This window comes from Coenobita brevimanus, chromosome 90 (genome assembly GCF_032717465.1).
Source record: "Coenobita brevimanus isolate Jiangsu-jjx chromosome 90, ASM3271746v2, whole genome shotgun sequence".
NCBI classification, from domain to species: domain Eukaryota; kingdom Metazoa; phylum Arthropoda; class Malacostraca; order Decapoda; family Coenobitidae; genus Coenobita; species Coenobita brevimanus.
Window position 1 is genome coordinate 34,050,707 of NC_137043.1, and position 18,128 is coordinate 34,068,834.

The window sequence follows — 18,128 nt, forward strand, 5'->3', positions numbered from 1 at the left end:
CATTCTCATTTCCTCCATTCCAGTCTACTTGTATCTTCTTCCACAGGCCAAGTCTGACTTCTATACAACATAACACTTCTCACATATGTTTTATGGAGAACACCCTCAGCATGAAAGAAGAGCCACTTCATGCTTGTACAGTAGTCAGGAGAGGCTGCAGTTCCCTGAACTTCATGTGTTCACTAACTCTAGCACTGGAGATAGCCTCTGCTTCTTCTGCTTTCAGCTTGTCCACCAGGTAACAAGACTCTTCTCAGTCCAAGTAAATGTGACCCAAACAACACTTTCCATTCTGTTGTCCGCAACCCAGATACATAATGCACATTGAAAATTTCCCATGTCATGCAATCTACAGTACCTCTAATGCCACTTTACCTTTCATAGACCCATCTGTTACAAATTCTACACAGGATGGAATACCTTTGCATACCCTTTTTACACAAAGCACGGGGCCACACATTTTGTTTCACATCATTTCCATTCTCACATCTACTGACCATAACATTTGTTTTACCACTGGTAGCTTTTAGTCTTTTTGCTTCCATCCTATTCCCCCACCTCTGGAACATCCCTCATCCCTCCTGCAAACTTTCAACAACGAAAATCTTGTTGTGAGCATAAAATAATTACCTAGGTAGTCCACTTTTAAACTTTCTTAACAATGCCTCATGTCAAGATGAGCAGCAGTTGATTCAGCACTGAGCCCTGATGCACCCAACTCTTGGATCACTGTTGCATTCATTCAAAGACAAAGTTTCAGATTGAGAGGTACAGCACTACACATGGAACAAATCTATACTTTTTTTTTTTAAAGGGATTTTGAGTGGGCAACTAACTACAGAGGGTTTTCTCTTGGTATGAGACCTTTTCATTCACCTGAGTCTTCAGTATGAGTCCTGAGACATGGAGTGATTAAAAATCTGGCTCACGTTGTCAAAGCTACAGTAGATCCATTTGTGGTTTGAAGGTGAGTGTGCAAGTTAATGTGTTCAGGACTGACGAGAGTCAAGGAACAAATTTCAGGTGTTACCCATTTCTCTGTCCAAAATAATGAGGGTTTGGCACTGTCTTCATCATGACCAACTAAGAAACACTGGATGTTTTATTATTTGAAATGTTTAAGTGAGAATGAGAGGCTCTAAACATGGACATGTAACTTGTATATGTGAATAAAGGATGGGTACACTTAATTGTCAAGAAAGATGTATATACTGTATGAGCAAACTGTACTAAGATGTCTCTGGATCTGTCTGTAATTCCAGTTGCTGCAGCATGTGTGTCACTTGGCCCCATCTTTTTGAATGATTTGCAGGCTTACTAACACATCCTTCTTAGTGATTTTTTCTTCATATTGCACCTTAGTATTTTCCTATATATTTTTGTATCCTTTGAAATATCGTCATATCCATCCACCATCCAATCCAATGTTGCCCCATGAGGAGCATAGGAACTGCATAAATAACGTGCAAGAGATTATTCACCCCTTTAATTTGATGTCATATTTTAAGTTTGCTCATGCTACGTCTAGAGTTTATTCAGCACTGGAGAGACGTTTTAGGCTGAGAGTTTTATTATTTTTATTATTATTGTAATTAGAAGTAGTAGTAGCATCATTATTTTTGTTATTATTATTATTACAGCCTTCATTAACTCCTTTAGTACTAGAGGTCTCACATAAGATGAATGAAATTGTCTGGAAAAAGCAAGAATAAAATGCTAACACACGTCATCGAAATGAAGAGCTTATGTGAATGTAAACCCAGTGGACTGCTTGCCAAAGCTACCCTTATCCTGCAGTCCACTATCCTTTTCTTGGAGGATAGGGAGAGGAATGGGGGACAGTTGTATGACCAGGCAGCGGAGCCACGTGATGATATTGGTGCCACCACGTGAAGGCGTCGATCTCCAGCACCAGTGAAAGGGGTTAAAACATCATATGATGGAATAAGTTTGTAAGGGAGAGGCATTAGCGAACCTTTTTAACCTACGGAAATGCAACCATTGGTATCTATGTCAGCGAGCATCTCTTCCCTAGCGTTCTCTTGCTTCGCTTCAGGGCCCTTAGCTGGGGTTGGGTCAGAGCAGCAGCCATGCCAGCTCCTTCGACAAGTATAGATGAGGAAGCCCAGGAAGAGAAAGGGAGCCGTCACGCACATGATAGCGATGATGGGCAGGGAGGCAAAGTCACTGGGTACAAGTATATCAAGGTTAGTTGGTTCTCATCATATTTCTCTCATCTAAAAGTAATGAACTCTTCTATCTGTCTATCTATCTGCTATCAACCTATCTTGTCTATTTATCTATCTCTGTCTTTAGCTATCTATCTATCTCTCTGTCTACCTGTCTATAATCAGATGCCCTATTCTGTAAGGGCTGGCCACAAACAAGTAACCTCTGTGCCACCCCCTCTTCTGCCATTAAACTGCTCTTCCTTGAGCTCACATCCGCTCTCACATACATCTCTCCAACCATGCCTCCATATCATCCTAGGTCTCCCCCGTCTTCCACTTCTCTCACACTCTTCTAGTCAGCCCCTTAGTCTTTATCTCCCTGCTTTTGCATACATAAGCACAGACTCACCCCTTATTTCCACTCCATAGTTCCACACTTCAGTTCCACCCCTTAGCCACTTACCCACTTATAAGAACTGTCCAGAATCAACTTAGGGAGTACAAAAAGCCACCCCGAGATTCCGCCCCTTAGCTCCACCCATTTGCTATACTAATTTTACCATAAGTTGGCCTAAAATCATCGTCTCTCCACCCGTGAATATTAACTTAAAAAACAGTAGATTGACACTGAAATATGCTAGTCATGAATAAGTGCAATGGAAGGGATGTAGAGCCGTTTTATTGTCTTAGTCTGCGACTGAGCTGCAAGAATTAAGGTGCAAAAGAGCGAAAAGTCTAAACCTAGTTAAAGTGAATGAACAACGGGTACCCACCTATTGGGGCTGTCTAGGGTCAGCTTAAGGAGGACAAAGGCCACCCCGGGATTCTGTATGGCCGTCTCTAAGCTGACGGCGATAATCATGTCATAAGGCAGGCACACCATCCTAGCGAGGGCAGCCCCCAGGATGAGTGCGCAAGATGTCACTACTGCCCCAGCCACCGCCATCTGCCAGGTCATCAACAGAATCACCTTGTAGAAGTTGAACGCGCCCACCTGTGAGACAGATGGATAGGTAGACAGATAGATGCATACATACATTGACAGAGCCAGGCAAGCTGTCAGATATGTACACATACAAACGGATGAATTAGTACATGGAGAGATTGCAGATACAATAGATTGATAGATAGGGTTATTGACAAAAGGCGGTTATAGATGGTAAATAGATAAACTTTCTGACCGTTGTTTATTAAAAGATAGACATGATGAGGAGTAGATAGATAGACAAGCTGCCACATATGCAGATAGGATGAATGATACTAACCCCTATCGTGAACAGAATGATGGTGAGGGCAAAGGGTTTCATCATCTTGGCACTTCTGTCTGCCCACTGCGGTAGTTTGAGCCTGGAGAACGGAAACCAAGTCGTGTAAGAGGTCAGTTCAAATTAGAGGTCAGTTGTAGAAGTCGGGTAATATTAGAGGGTGCTGAAATCTAAGGATCAATACGTGAAATTAAAGGTCATTTATTTGTCAGGTCAAATTAGAGGTCAGTTAAGCCAGGTCAAATTAGAGGACAGTTACAGAGGCCAGGATACCTTACAGGTCAGAAACAAGTTAGGTCAGTAGTACAAGTTAAGTCAAATTAAGTACAGAAGTCAGATCAAATTAGGTCAGGTACAGAAATCAGCTGAAATTAGAGGTGAGTTACAGGGATTGAGTCACGTTAGGGGTCATTTACAGAGCTCATGTAAATTAGAGGTCAGTTATAGAAGTCAGGTCGTATTTGATTTCGTTATAGGAGTCTGGTCAAATTAGAGGTTAGTAATAGAACTCAAGTCAAAATAGGTCACTTAGAAATCTGGTCAAATTAGGTCAATAAATCAGGTAAAGTTAAAGGTCAAGTACAGAAATCGGCAAATCAGAAATCAGGTCAAATTAGAGATCAGAAACAAGTCAGGTCAAATTAGAAGTCAAGTTCAGAAGTCAGGTCAGATTAGAGGTCAGAAACAAGTCGGTCAAATTACAGGCTAATTACAGAGGTCGGGTCAAATTACAAGCAAATTGCAGGTCAGGTCAAATTATGTCATTTACAGACGTTAGGTCAAATAAGTAGTCAAAAACGTGTCAGGTCAAGTATTATAGGTCATTTATATAAAATCCTAGTGACGTGTTGCCTTTTCTGACTATTTCTTTATTTTTTTTTTTTTCCATTGGGGGACTATTTTACCTTCATTTATCTTCTTTATTTGCTGTTAACCCTTTAAATCCGGTGACTTGTTACCATCTGACAATTTCATTCTAGGTTATGCCGGGTCACGGAGAAGGAAAGGCAGATCCATTTATTTTTATTTTTATTTTTACCGATTTGTGTTTTCCAAAGTTTTAAGAATGCCAGCTTTCGCTGCCATTAATGTCTGTTCATTGATGCAGAGGTTAAAAAAAAAAAAATCATAAACTGACTGACAGACGACAGACCGTATTTTGTGTGTTAGACTGCGTAGCACCTCTTCCTTGGCGATGTATTTTGCATATAGCTCCATAACCTCCTGTCAAATGTTTACACCGTTCTCATATCGGCTTGGTCTGCATCTGTGTCGTAAACGGAGATTAAGGTTTCTGTACAGAATAAATGGCAGACGAAGAAGTGTTAAGAACTACCAAAACCAAAATTAGTCCACACTTTTCACTTCCTTCTTTGGGTTAGTGGGTAAAATTTTTCATTCATTCATTCATTGCCAGACGCCATGTATCCCAGACGGGGTGGCTTAGGGCTCAGAGTTAATTGTTTTACAGGGAGGGGCACTGATCCTCCACCAACCCCACTTGACACGTAGGGATGCCAACAGCATCTGGTGTTCCCAGGCGGTCACCCATCCAAGTACTAACCAGACCCAACGTTGCTTAAAGAAATCGTAAATAATAACCTGTTGGCTTTTCCCTGCTCGTGCATTCAAATTCAGACATGAAAAGATAGAAAATAAAAAGATAACAAAAATAGCTATAGATTATCTTTATTGCCTGCTCTGGCAAAGTGTGAGATTCTAAAATGTGTTTACAGATTCAGTATTTTCATCGACTAATTATGCATTTATCTTTTCTTTGTGTCGGTTATTTTATGCATGGCAGTTTATGTTGATACTGAAATGAAGCATTCCGGGGACTTAAGTGAGACTGGGTGAGATTAGGTCGCTTTAGATAGGGTTAGGCTGCGTTTGATTAGGTTTGGTGGTCAGGTTGGGTTGGAATAATTTAGGATAGTTATGGGAAGGTTAGGTGAGATTATGTGAGGTTATATACAGTATTTATAGTTAGACTGGGCTAGGTCACACACACACACACACACACACACACACACACACACACACACACACACACTTTGGCGTTAGATAGGAAAAGAGGTCTGGATGACGCTTATGATGATAAATGATGCTGATGATGATTTAATAGAGAGAACTTTCTATAATATATGAGTGTGAAAATTACAGTTATTACTAAGAACCACAGAAATGTTGGCATTATCTGTTAACTGGCACACATGATTTCCAGACTCCCGACCAGTGCACCATATCCAGCAATTATATCTGAAAATGAACCCTCTCATGGTTGAAACAACTCCAGTACTCTATTCCAACTAATATCAGTTATTTGATTAATTTGAGAGTGAGTCATTGGATCCTCAGAGTTATGAGAACCTAATGACAACGCCTTCCCTCTTATCACATGACTCAATCATAGTTACAGCATTCGACCCAGGCATTAGCGAAAACATGTGACCTTGTATCCACTCTCAACTTTTGGAGTGCAGTTGCTGTTGTTGCCATTCTCTGAACGAGTAGATCGTCCACCACAGTTAAGCAAATGCTTCTGTGGGGCCGTCTACAAGTACAGCACACAGCATCCGCCGTGTAGGCAACCGGCGCCCCCTTGTGATAGGCATCGGCTCGCGAGTGTCAGACTAGGTTCTTCCCCACGGTGAGGTGCAGGGAAATATGAGGAGGTTTGGCTCCCGAGTGAACGCAGGAGTTGCTTCACCTAGGGTACCCAACGCCACCACGTGTAGCCACTCGTCAGCGCTTGGAGTACAGCATTAAACTTCATCAGGTTCCCATGACTCACTCAGAGGACATAAATCGTCTGGTTACACGAGCTTACTTTAGCACTGAAGCTACTATGACTCACTTGAATAGTCCTTTGGCAACATTAACACACCTTAACACACTCAGGCTCCTGTATCTCACTCATTCTGAATACAATCGTTTTGCATTAACTGGAACAGAGTACGAGAGTTGTCTCCATAATAAATTACCTGCTTTGAATGCAACAACTGATGCATAAGGGAGAGAAATGTGTATTTATATGATCCAAATTGATATTAGAATTATTATTTTCTTTTTTCAATATCCGTTATGTTTGTCTGAACCAACAAGATATGAGTATGGGATATCCAACATGATTTTTTATGTACTGTATATTTATTTATTTCTGTGTATTATAAAACTGCGAAAGTTGTGAGCAGGGTTGAAGAATGTTTGCCATTGCTCCCCCAACCCCTCGCCATTACTGTGCTGGGACTTAAAAAATGTTTGTCTCTTTTCGTTTGTCTATAATCAGACTCGTTTTCCATGGCTGGGCAGCGTAATCAAAGTATGCACACAGAATAACAGAACCTTAATGTTATGGACGGTATATTTTCACTGGACAGAACTGGGCTGTTTCTAAAGCTTTAATACAGAGTTGTGATTACAGGAAATTCAGTGAGCATCAGTTTTAAGACAGGGATGAATCTCTGGTTACTGGCCAAATCGACCCTCCAATCTGACGACATATATAACTCTCTCTCTCTCTCTCTCTCTCTCTCTCTCTCTCTCAGCACATTATTATAGCTAACAATGGGACTGCCTCCTTCCCCCCCCTCCCCTCGTCTTCCCCCCTCTTTGCCACCCTGAAAATAATGTTAAGAAAAGTTTTCAGATATTAGAAAAAAAAAAAAAAAAAGTGTGATGTAGAGAAAACTTGACCCAGAAAAACAGAGGTCACGGGTCAGGGTCAGACTTTCCTAAATGTTCCCATGTCGATATAACGGATATATCATGTATGAAGTAGGTAGAGTATATCATTAGAACTTCTGCATCTGACTGTACTGGCAAGATCAAAAGTTTGCCGACATTTCTCTGGTGGGTGTGGCGATAGTAGGTGTTAGATTATGAGAAGAAAAAAAAGATGATCGTAGTATGAGGCGCGCTAAAAAAAAAAAAATGTGAGAAGGAAGGTTACTCGTTGATGTCTGGGAAGGGATGGGAATATAGGAGGCAGGACACAAAACTGTCAGTGAACTTTTGCTCATGAATGTACACACAGTAAATCAATCAGTCAATCAGTGCGCAGGGTCGGTTCGATGTTTTGCGGAATGTTTCAAGCAACCCCGGCTATAATGCACGACCCAAACACAGTCTACGTCCTCGTTGTCGTATTGTTTCGTTTATAATCCGCACCCTACTTTATTTGTTTGCTTATTTTTGCCTTTATACACTACCTGATTAAGATGCCAATACCGACGGGGATTGTGAAGGCGACGAGAGAACCGCCAATGTTTGCGTAGGGTATCCTGATGGTGGTGCCCTCTATCAATTTTTGGCCCAGCGTGAACATCCACAGGGGCATCATTCCTGCAGGAGGGGATGAGGGAGGGGAGAGGAAAGCGCCTTATTAGTAAAACTATGAGCGCGGAAATCTGGACGAGACTGAATTTTTTACTGTGATTGCTATAACGTCTCTGTCCTTTCTGTACCGTTGCTGAATACGCCCTGTAATATGGGATGGAGGCTGATCACGTCTACTAATTATATACAAGCGTTCCATAAACGACGGTCATAAATTAAAGGTTTGCTTAGACCGCGCTGTTGCGTGGCAGAAGATATGTTTATCTGTCTGTCTATCGGTCCGTCTGTAGGTTATATCTATATCTATCTATGTATCTACTCTATAAATATATATCTGTTTATCTGTGTATATATATATATATATATATATATATATATATATATATATATATATATATATATATATATATATATATATATATATATTGTCAGTTTCTCCATCATCTGCACCTATCTATTTATCTATCTAGCCACAGCGGCATCATTCCTGTTCATACTCTTTGGAGATTCAGTGTGTGTGTGTGTGTGTGTGTGTGTGTGCACTGTAATGAACATGAATCAAGCTGTACGATGACCAGCTTTTTCATACCATCACGCTAGCTTCCCTACTGATCATAACTATTCTCTTGAACATACACACCTAATACTTAACTTTAATTATAATAGTGCGGGAAGGGTACGTGGAGTTACCTGGAAATACAGACAGACAAATTAGGAGGTGCGGGGGTGTTGTAGTGTTGGTGTGGTTATTCTGGGAAGTGTTTGAAGTGTCCGAGATTGTTTGGCCGTGTGTGTGTGTGTGTGTGTGTGTGTGTGTGTGTGAATAAATGAGGTGGAGGGGGACTGAGGATGAGGTACAGGGACTTGGTGGAAATGTATATAAATGAAGATGATGAGAGGTTGAAAAAGGGCAGCCTGATGGCGAAGGGCAGTGACACGTGAAAGTAATTTGTTCATGGCCATCCCTTCCGAAATTAGGCCTCAGGTAACAGCCAAATAAATTATCTCAAAATTGTATCAAGGCTTTCGGTAACATGGCTGCACTTGATAGCACGGTGCTGGAGTGGGACGCCTTCATGTGGTGGCACTGATGTTACTGGGCGGTTCCATTGCTCGGCTATACAAACGTCCCTCAACTCTTTCCCAATCCCCCAAAAGAAGTATGTTTGACTGCAGAAGAAGGGTAATTTAAGCCTGCTGTCCACTGGGTTCACATTCAAATGACCCTGGGGTTGCAGCCACTACAACTACTACCCTTACTTGATAATACGCTTACTCCCAAACGTAAGCACTGCAGAGTCAGGAATGTAGGTGCTGGAGGTTATCAAATGAGATATTAAATTTCAGTCGTCGTTTTGTGTATGACATAATGAGTCGTATTCTAAGTGGCTTTGGCCAAGTGAGTGGGTTAATGAAGGCTACTGTATATCTAACCCGTCTGGTTTGAAAAGTCCCTTGAAAGTTGATTTAAGTAGTTTGAAGATGGTGAGAATAAAAAAAACGGAGTTAAGGTGTTACCTTCTTAAAGTGCCTCGACATTATAGTGTGGAGAGCTATTGTACAGGTATTTCCTCATTTTTTTTTTTTCTTCCAGAATCATTTTCACCTTGGCGTCATTCCCTTATTTCCTCACCAGTTGGCACATTTGTTCCTTGGGCCAATACCCCAGACATTTTTTTTTTTTTTACGAGTCAAAAATCAAACCATATATGCACAAATTTGGGGGTTCTGTGTTCTTGTATGTTCTTTAATCGTCATAGCAAGTTACAAAAGTATGTCAGAGTTCTATAGCTCACTGGAGACCATCCTTCATTCCCTTGGGAATATTGGCAGTCTTAATTTCATTAAGACTGCCAAAAAATGAGAAGAGGACAGAGTATAAGAGCATAGTGGAAGAAAGATTGGGAAGGTATGAGCTAGAGCAGATGGAAGGGGTGGAAGATGTATGTAAGATATTCACGGAAGAGATAAGCGCAGCGTGTGAGGCGGTTTGTGTAGTGAGGAGGAGATGCAAGGGTGTGCAAGGGACAGCATGGTGGAATGATGAGGTGAAACGAGCTGTGGAACAAAAGAAGAAGGCATATGGTGAATGGTTGGCGAGTAGAGGTAGGGGAGAAGATGAGAGAGAAGAGAGAGGTATATGTGAGCAGGAGAAGGGAGGTTAAGAGACTGGTGAAGGAGAGTAAGAAGAAAGTGGATGAAGAGTTTGGGAGGAATCTGAGTGTGAAATGGAGGGAGAGTAAGAAATTGTTTTGGAAGGAGGTAAAGAAAGTAAGGCAGTGTGAAAGGGTAAATAGTAGGGGAGTGAAAGATAGGAATAATAGATTGTTGGTGGAGAAGAGAGAGAAATTGAGGAGATGGAAGGAGCACTTTGAGGATTTGTTGAATGTAGAGAGTGAGAGCAGTGTGAGTGTAAGTGGTTGGGGAATGGCTGGGAGAAGAAGAGATGAGAGGAGGGAGGAAGAGATCAGTAGGTCGGAAGTAGTGGAAGCGATGAAGAAGATTAAGCTGGGAAAGGCCCCAGGAATTGATGGAGTGTGTGGTGAAATGCTTAGGTATGGGGGTGAGATTGTTGTGGAGTGGATATGGAAGTTGTGTAGATTGGCTTGGGAAGAGGGAAGGGTTCCAGAGGACTGGAAATCAGGTATAATTGTTCCTCTGTACAAAGGAAAAGGGGAGAGAGAAGTATGTGGTAACCATAGGGGTATTTGCCTTCTTAGTGTGACTGGTAAAATATATGGTAGAATACTCATTGATAGGGTTAGGCATATGACAGAGGAGCTAGTTGGAGAAGAACAAGGGGGATTTAGGAAGGGAAAAGGGTGTGTAGATCAGATATTTGTTCTAAGATGTTTAGTGGAGAAGTATCTAGAGAAGGGAAGGAAAGTGTACGCTGCCTTCATGGACTTGGAGAAAGCTTATGACAGAATAGATAGGAAAGGTATGTGGAAGGTATTAAGAATATATGGAGTGGAGGGGAAATTGTTGAGTGCTGTGAAGAGTATGTACGAGGGAGCTAGGGCTACGGTGCGAGTGGATGGTGAGCTGAGTGAGTTCTTTGATCTCAATGGGGGACTGAAACAAGGGTGTGTAATGTCTCCATGGCTGTTTAATATATATATGGATGGGGTCGTAAAGGAGGTACACGGTAGGGCAGTGGATGTGGGGGTGGCCCTAATGAATGAGGGTGAGATTTGGAAGCTTCCAGTGTTGCTGTTTGCTGATGATACAGTATTGTTGAGTGAAGATGAATGGGAGTTGCAAGGTTTGGTGAATGAATTTGGGACAGTGTGTAGGAGGAGGAAGCTGAAAGTTAATGTAAACAAAAGTAAAGTTATGGTGTTTGAGAGGAATGAAGTCACAGAGTGTGCAGTGAGGTTGGATGGTGAGGATATGGAGAATGTGAGTGCATTCAAGTACTTGGGTAGTGTGATGAGTAAGGATGGAACTTTGGGGGATGAAGTACGTGAAAGGGTACAGCAGGGAAGGAAGGTTGTTGGCACACTGAAAGCAGTGCTGAGAAATAGGGAGGTGAGTATGGAAGTTAAGAAGTCACTGCATGATGGTATTGTGATCCCTACCCTGACGTATGGAAGCGAGGCGTGGACCTTGCAAGAGGGGAACAAGTCAAGAGTGAGAGCAGTGGAAATGAGTTACTTGAGAGGAGCATGTGGAGTGACATGGAGGGACAGGTTGACGAATGAAGAAGTGAAGGAACGTTGTGGGGTAGATGTGGATGTGGTTGAAAAGATTAGGAGAAATACACTGAGGTGGTTTGGACATGTGGAGAGGATGGAGAATGAATGACTGACTAAGAGGGTGTATGTAGGTGAGGTGGAGGGAGGGAGAGGGAGGGGTAGACCGAGGATGAGGTGGAGGGATGGAGTTGAGAGGTATATGAGGGAGGGGGGAGTGAGTTGGGGGGAGGGGAGTCAAATGGTGGGTGACAGAGTGACTTGGAGGCGTTTTGTCTGCGGCCACCCTTTGCGGGATTAGGGCGTCGGGCTATAGATAGATAGATAGATAGATTAATTTCATTGTTTTTATTACTGCTTCATCTGTTGCTGAGTAACTTCATCATTTCTTTTTCTTATCATTACCACTTCTATTTGAGGTTTGTATATCTTTGTATAGTCACATACCAGGTTAAGTTAAGCAGCAGGTGGATATACAGAGTGGGGCACATTACGCTTCTCTCATGTCTTAGATAGCAATCAGCATTACAAATGTATATCCTGCAACATTTTCTACACTTCCTACCCTTTTCACGTATTACTAAGTCTACTTTTTTACGAACACTGATTGCATGGTTGATATAATAACGCCAAAAGACCGCCAAAACGTCTGCACCCATCACACCAGCAAAATGAGCCGTCCCCACAACGCACAAGATTCTGGGACTCAGTATACGGACCACCCTGCATAATTTCCACTGGGCATTAATAACTACCATATGCGGTGGTTTTGTCTCAGTTGTTGTTTGTGTGTAATGTTGGGGGCGATTCTTATTGTGATTGAAGCGGTACCGGTATGTGCATAAATAGAGAGGGTGTCATTGTTGTTGTTGCAGTATGCCACAGTCTATCCATCCATCAATCTATTTTATCTCTCTGTTTATGCCAATCTGCGTGTCTATCTATTTATCTATATATCATCTATCTCTCTATCTGTTTGTCTATCTGTTTAACACTGACCCATGGCGGCGACAGTAGAGATGGTCGTCATGGTGATGGAAAGATTTATATTGCCGTTGAGCACGATTGTCCAGAAATTGGAGGCAGTACCCCCTGGACAGCAGCCCACGGTGAACAGACCCAACCGCTCCAGAGGGTCGGTTAACAGCGCCCAGCCCATCACGTACGTCGCCTTGAAGAAGAGCAAGAAGATGGTGATGAAGATGATGATGATGATGATGATGACGAAGGCTTATGTTTATGCCTGTCAACTACACGGTATTCATTAACACCTGCGCTGCATGTATATCATATCATATATCAGCCCACACATGAGGGTCGTGAAACAGCATCCAGCCCATCATGTCTGTCTCACTGAATACAGACGGAAGAAAAGAATATAACATAACTGACACGAGCAATATTTTTTCTGTGCACTGATCATATTCTCTCCATGGACCTGTTATCCCCTTGACCTCTTCCCTCATGAACCAGTTTTCGCCCTGCGGGGACACACGTAATCTCCACATGGACTTATTATCTTCCATAGACCTTTTTCCCCCCACGAACCTATTTTTACCCATTAGACCCAGTGTCCCATGTGGGGCATTTTTCCCCATGGACCCAGCGGCCAGTGTACTTCTTCCCACCATGGTCCCGTTTGCCTCCCATATGGTTCTTACCTATTGGCCCATGGACGTAGTTTCCCTTCATGATGTATACATACCTATTCCCTCAGAGTCCTGTTTTTTTTACATACAGGGAGTTACCAGTTCCCCCATGGGCACAGTTTCCCTCTTTGAAGAACATATACCCCTTCTCCCACGGTCTGTTTCTTCCATATGAGTGATCTACCTCTTTCGCCATGGTCCTCTTTTCCCCATGGGCTGACTTGTCTGAACCTAATTTCCCACAATAGAATGGCTGTCTTATTCTCTTCATGGACTCATTTTGCTTGTGGACCTGTTCCTCAGTGGTCCTCTTTACTCCCGCCCACCGATCCAGCGCAGTGTGTCTCAACATCAGCCGAATGATTCAGTAAGTTCACACACACACACACACACACACACACACACACACACACACACACACACACACACACACACACACACACACACACACACACACACACACACACACACACACACACACACACACACACACACACACACACACACACACACACACACACACACACACACACACACACACACACACACACACACACACACACACACACACACACACACACACACACACACACACACACACACACACACACACACACACACACACACACACACACACACACACACACACACACACACACACACACACACACACACACACACACACACACACACACACACACACACACACACACACACACACACACACACACACACACACACACACACACACACACACACACACACACACACACACACACACACACACACACACACACACACACACACACACACACACACACACACACACACACACACACACACACACACACACACACACACACACACACACACACACACACACACACACAGTAAGAAGTGCTAAGAAGTATTTTATGCTTGAAGGCAAACTGCCAGACGAAAATACGCAAAATAAATCGCCTAGGAAAAATTGCAACGAACCCTCATCCAGAACACAATCTTTTATTAATTTACCACGGGCATGACGACGAACTGGGAGACGAAGCCGCATATAGGCCCCACCGGACGCATAAGCATTGTCTTGATAACGCCCACGTCCAGCTGTGCACCAATGTTGACAGTGTTGACCAGCACCATCAGTGTCCCCACCACGACGAAGATAGTGTCAACTGTGTATGACTTGCGGTCCACGGTGATCTGTAGGGAGTGATGAGGGTTTGGTTAGGTTAGTTTGGGTTGGGTTGAGTTAGGATTGATTTGTGCTGGGTACGTTTGGTTGAATTAGGGATGAGTTGTGCTGGATGAAGACTAGGGTTGGGTTGATTCAGGGTTAGGTTGGGTTTGGTGTGAATTAGGTAGAGTTGTGTTGTGTTGAGTTAGGACTGGGCTCTGTGGGGTTAGGGTTGAGTTGTGTTGTGTTGGGTTGAGCTGGGTTATGACTGGGTAGGATCAGGGTTAGGGATAGGTTACATTGGGCCGGATTGGATTCATCAAGAAACATACATTCATTTTTCTCGTAACTCTTAATTTGTTTTTTGTGGGAAGAACAAGAGATGCGGAAAGTTTCTGCATTCTTCTCTCCTTGTCCATCCTACTGAAATAAGTCTTATCTACAATGGGGTATGATAGCAATTTTGTTAAAAGTGCTTTTCGGCCCTATCAGGCTGCGCACTTGCTGCTATGGAGGGCTCTCGGGCTTTGGCCTCGAATCTCAGTCATTTGCAGTGTGGCATCGGCTGAACAGAAAAGGCAGATGTGGGTTGACTTTTCCGCTACATGAGTTCGATTTCAGTTATCTTGCAGTTGCAACAACAACTTAATGTATGGGGATCTGCTGAATGAACAACATAGCACTGGTGCTAATCGTGCCTTATTATGTTTTTATTTTTAAATTTCAAGTGTCGTAATTGTGTACTGAAGATAACTAATATTCAGCAGTTCATGTTTCTCACCGGCCACCAGATGTTTCAATTACACACGCCTGCTACAAATATTATGGGTCTGTATGCAAAAGTTTTTGCACCATTGCACGCAGAATTGTATATTGATGCCAGTGATATACAATTATTTATAGGAAAACATGATTTTGTGTCATATTTGACTTAAATTTGGACCATTTTTAACCGCGCCTCCCGCTGCTCGAAATCCAGCTGCACAAAACAGCTGAATAGCTGCATCGACGCCAGACAACCCCCGATGCTTTCCTCGTAATGTAAAACCAATGAAAACATTAGGGACCAAGAGACCGCTTTAGAAAGTTTCAATAGACCTGAAATTGAAATGGGTCCATCTCTAACCCAATTGCAACCACCCTCCCAAGTTTCATCGCAATCCTTTTTCCAGTTTCGGCTGTGCTTCTAAGACAGACAGACACATGAGTAGAATTATAATATATTAGATAGTTTGCTATAGTGCATTATTCCTAACCTGACAAAGATTCGTAACCCCATTCAGCTTGGTTGATGGCCAGATGTAGTCAGACTAGAGGGCTGCTTTGACCAAAATCCAGGCAGACCATTCCTGCCTCATGATCATTCCCTTTGTACTCTCACCTGGCCTAAAACCCCTCCATCTTGAATACTGAGCTATAACGAAATATTAACACTGGGATATGATGCCGGTTACGAGGAAGTGCTATAGAAAGGATGAAGAGCCATGGTACTGTCTTATGCCACTGACACGTGAAATAAGATGTAAAAGTATAAAAATCTGGGTCAGCTTAGCATAAAAGGACTAAGGCTCATCTAATGTCATGCAACCACGACGTAATATTCAAGTTGTGAGAGTGGACCAGTTCCGTCGAGTGAGAACAAACCGATTATGATAAGTCTGCCCCCAGGACTTTACCTCCAAATCGTCCCTGAGTAGTGTGCCGTTGTTGCCGGGGTGGAGGTCGTCCCGCGTGAGGTAGAAGGCGAGGCTGGTGCGACCCCAGTAGTAGCCGGAGAACACCAGACTCTTGTTCACCTCTGCCAGCACCTCCTTCCCGCTGAACTCCACGCTCTTGTTCACCCAGTCCAACTTCCACTCCGCGTCGGGAACCACCGTCACTCGAAGAATGGACGTCAGAACTTTGCTGCGCTCATCTCGTGTCAGATTACTCGACAGGTCACGTTTTAGGTCACTCGTCAGGCCATACTCCAGGTCACTTGTCAGGTCATGCATCAAATCACTCGTCAGGTCATGCGTCAGATTGCTCGTCAGGTAATTCGTTAAGTCATGCGTTAGGTTACTTGTCAGGTCATGCGTCAGGTTTCTTGTCAAGCCACGCGTCAGGTCACTTGCGTTGAACCTGAGGGAGATCGAAATGGTGTGCAGGGTGTCCTCCGGTACCTTCCACAGTCCAGTCCTGTACGTCTCCAGCCACACCCCCTCACAGCTGCTGCCCGCCCACCATATGCCCACCCACACACATGCCCAAGCCCTGAACCACATATTTACACGTACAGTTTGTTGTTTACCTTTGGGACTGTATCTCTGTGTTTAAAAGCACATAATAATAGCAGATATAAATGAAACTCTTGTGGTTATAGTTACACACTCATTCACAGCCACATGTTTACCGTCTGCCTCATTACTTGTTGGACTAGTGACCGTGTGTTTCTAACTTAACCTACGATTTGGGGGACGAGTACCTATTTTTTTATGGATATTGTTGGAAGCTCTGTTAGGTCTGATCAGTCTGCCTCCCACATTTACTTGCACGTTTAGTAAGCTCATCGTCCTCTTCGCTCCGCACTGTGCTTCTCTCTGGCGAGTATAAATAATTACAAATAAAGTCAATAAAACGAGGGACCTGGACTGAAAAATTTGACTCGAGTGGCATAGTCTGGAGGAATGTTTGGGTGGTCTTGTCAATCGCACAGCCCTACGTTAACCAAGCACATAGCACCAGTGTCGGCATCAACCCCTTTGGCGGAGTGGCTAAATTTTTCTCTCTATCCTTAAACCATTTAATTAAGTTTAGAGGAGCCATTGCGAACTGGAAATGTTTGATATAGCCTTTGTTAACGCCTTCACCACTATTTTTTTTTCTAAGTTGAATTAAGTTAGTTTCATTTGTCAGGGAAAAAAAAAAATATGCTGTCTTGAGGTAGTTATGATCTGTCCTTTTTAGCACGGCGTAACATGAGACTATGCTGTTTCTGGATGGCGTAGCAGGTTTCGTAACATCTCTTTTATGACCGATTTATCTTCCATTCTGTACCATGATATTTTCTTTTATGTTATGCATATCTAGTTTATACATAGTTTGCTTCAGTAACGTATGAAGGAATTAAAGCGAATAATGTGCCACATAAATCACTGAGGAAAAGTGGCTACGGTCTTCCATGCCATTTAGAATGTAGATGCTGTGGTCCTTGGCTCATCCAAAACGTGAACCCGGTGGTCTGCAGGCTTAAGTTCCCCGTCTCTAGCAATCCACCATCCTCCATTCTCTAGACAGGGCAGTAGTTGAGGTACACAACCAGGCAGTGAGGCCGTCTGGTTATATTTGTGCTACCACATGAAGGCGTCCCTCCAGCAATACCAGGGCACATAGACCCCAGAATAAATCGCTGAGGGAAAGTTGCAACGAAGTCTTCAGTGCCACTCGAAATATGCAAAATAAATCGCTAAGGATGAGGCGCTACGGTATTTAATGCCACTTGAATACGACCTTAAAGCGCACTTGTCTTGTCTGCCTCGCTGCTGAATGTGCTGTGAAGTGTGGCGTGCTGACTGACTAACTCGAATACTCACAGTTGTTACGTAAATATATAGCACGTTGGAAATTGCTAGATTCTGTACTGTACAGCTTTGCCATCTCGTGTACGGTGCTCAGTTACACACACACACACACACACACACACACACACACACACACAAAGTACAGAGAGAGAGAGAGAGAGAGTTGCTACTAACACCAAACGATTTTTTTCAACAGATTTATTCAGCTTTTGAACTGAAGGACTGTGGATATGTTTAACTCCTCCATATGGAAATGATCCCCCCCCCCCCCCCCTTTTT

At 43.1% G+C, this 18,128-nt stretch overlaps 1 protein-coding gene across 1 annotated transcript; it reads right to left on the minus strand.

The window, feature by feature from the left end:
• Window positions 1-1,979: 1,979 nt before the first annotated feature.
• LOC145411665 (ileal sodium/bile acid cotransporter-like) lies at window positions 1,980-16,553 on the minus strand. Its single transcript, XM_080281670.1, has 8 exons — window positions 16,352-16,553; window positions 15,966-16,168; window positions 14,133-14,315; window positions 12,469-12,640; window positions 7,648-7,780; window positions 3,437-3,518; window positions 2,945-3,165; window positions 1,980-2,187 (listed from the first exon to the last, which is right to left on the minus strand). Exons 1-8 carry the CDS (start codon window positions 16,551-16,553, stop codon window positions 1,980-1,982), a joined length of 1,404 nt encoding a protein of 467 aa, XP_080137796.1.
• Window positions 16,554-18,128: the final 1,575 nt, after the last annotated feature.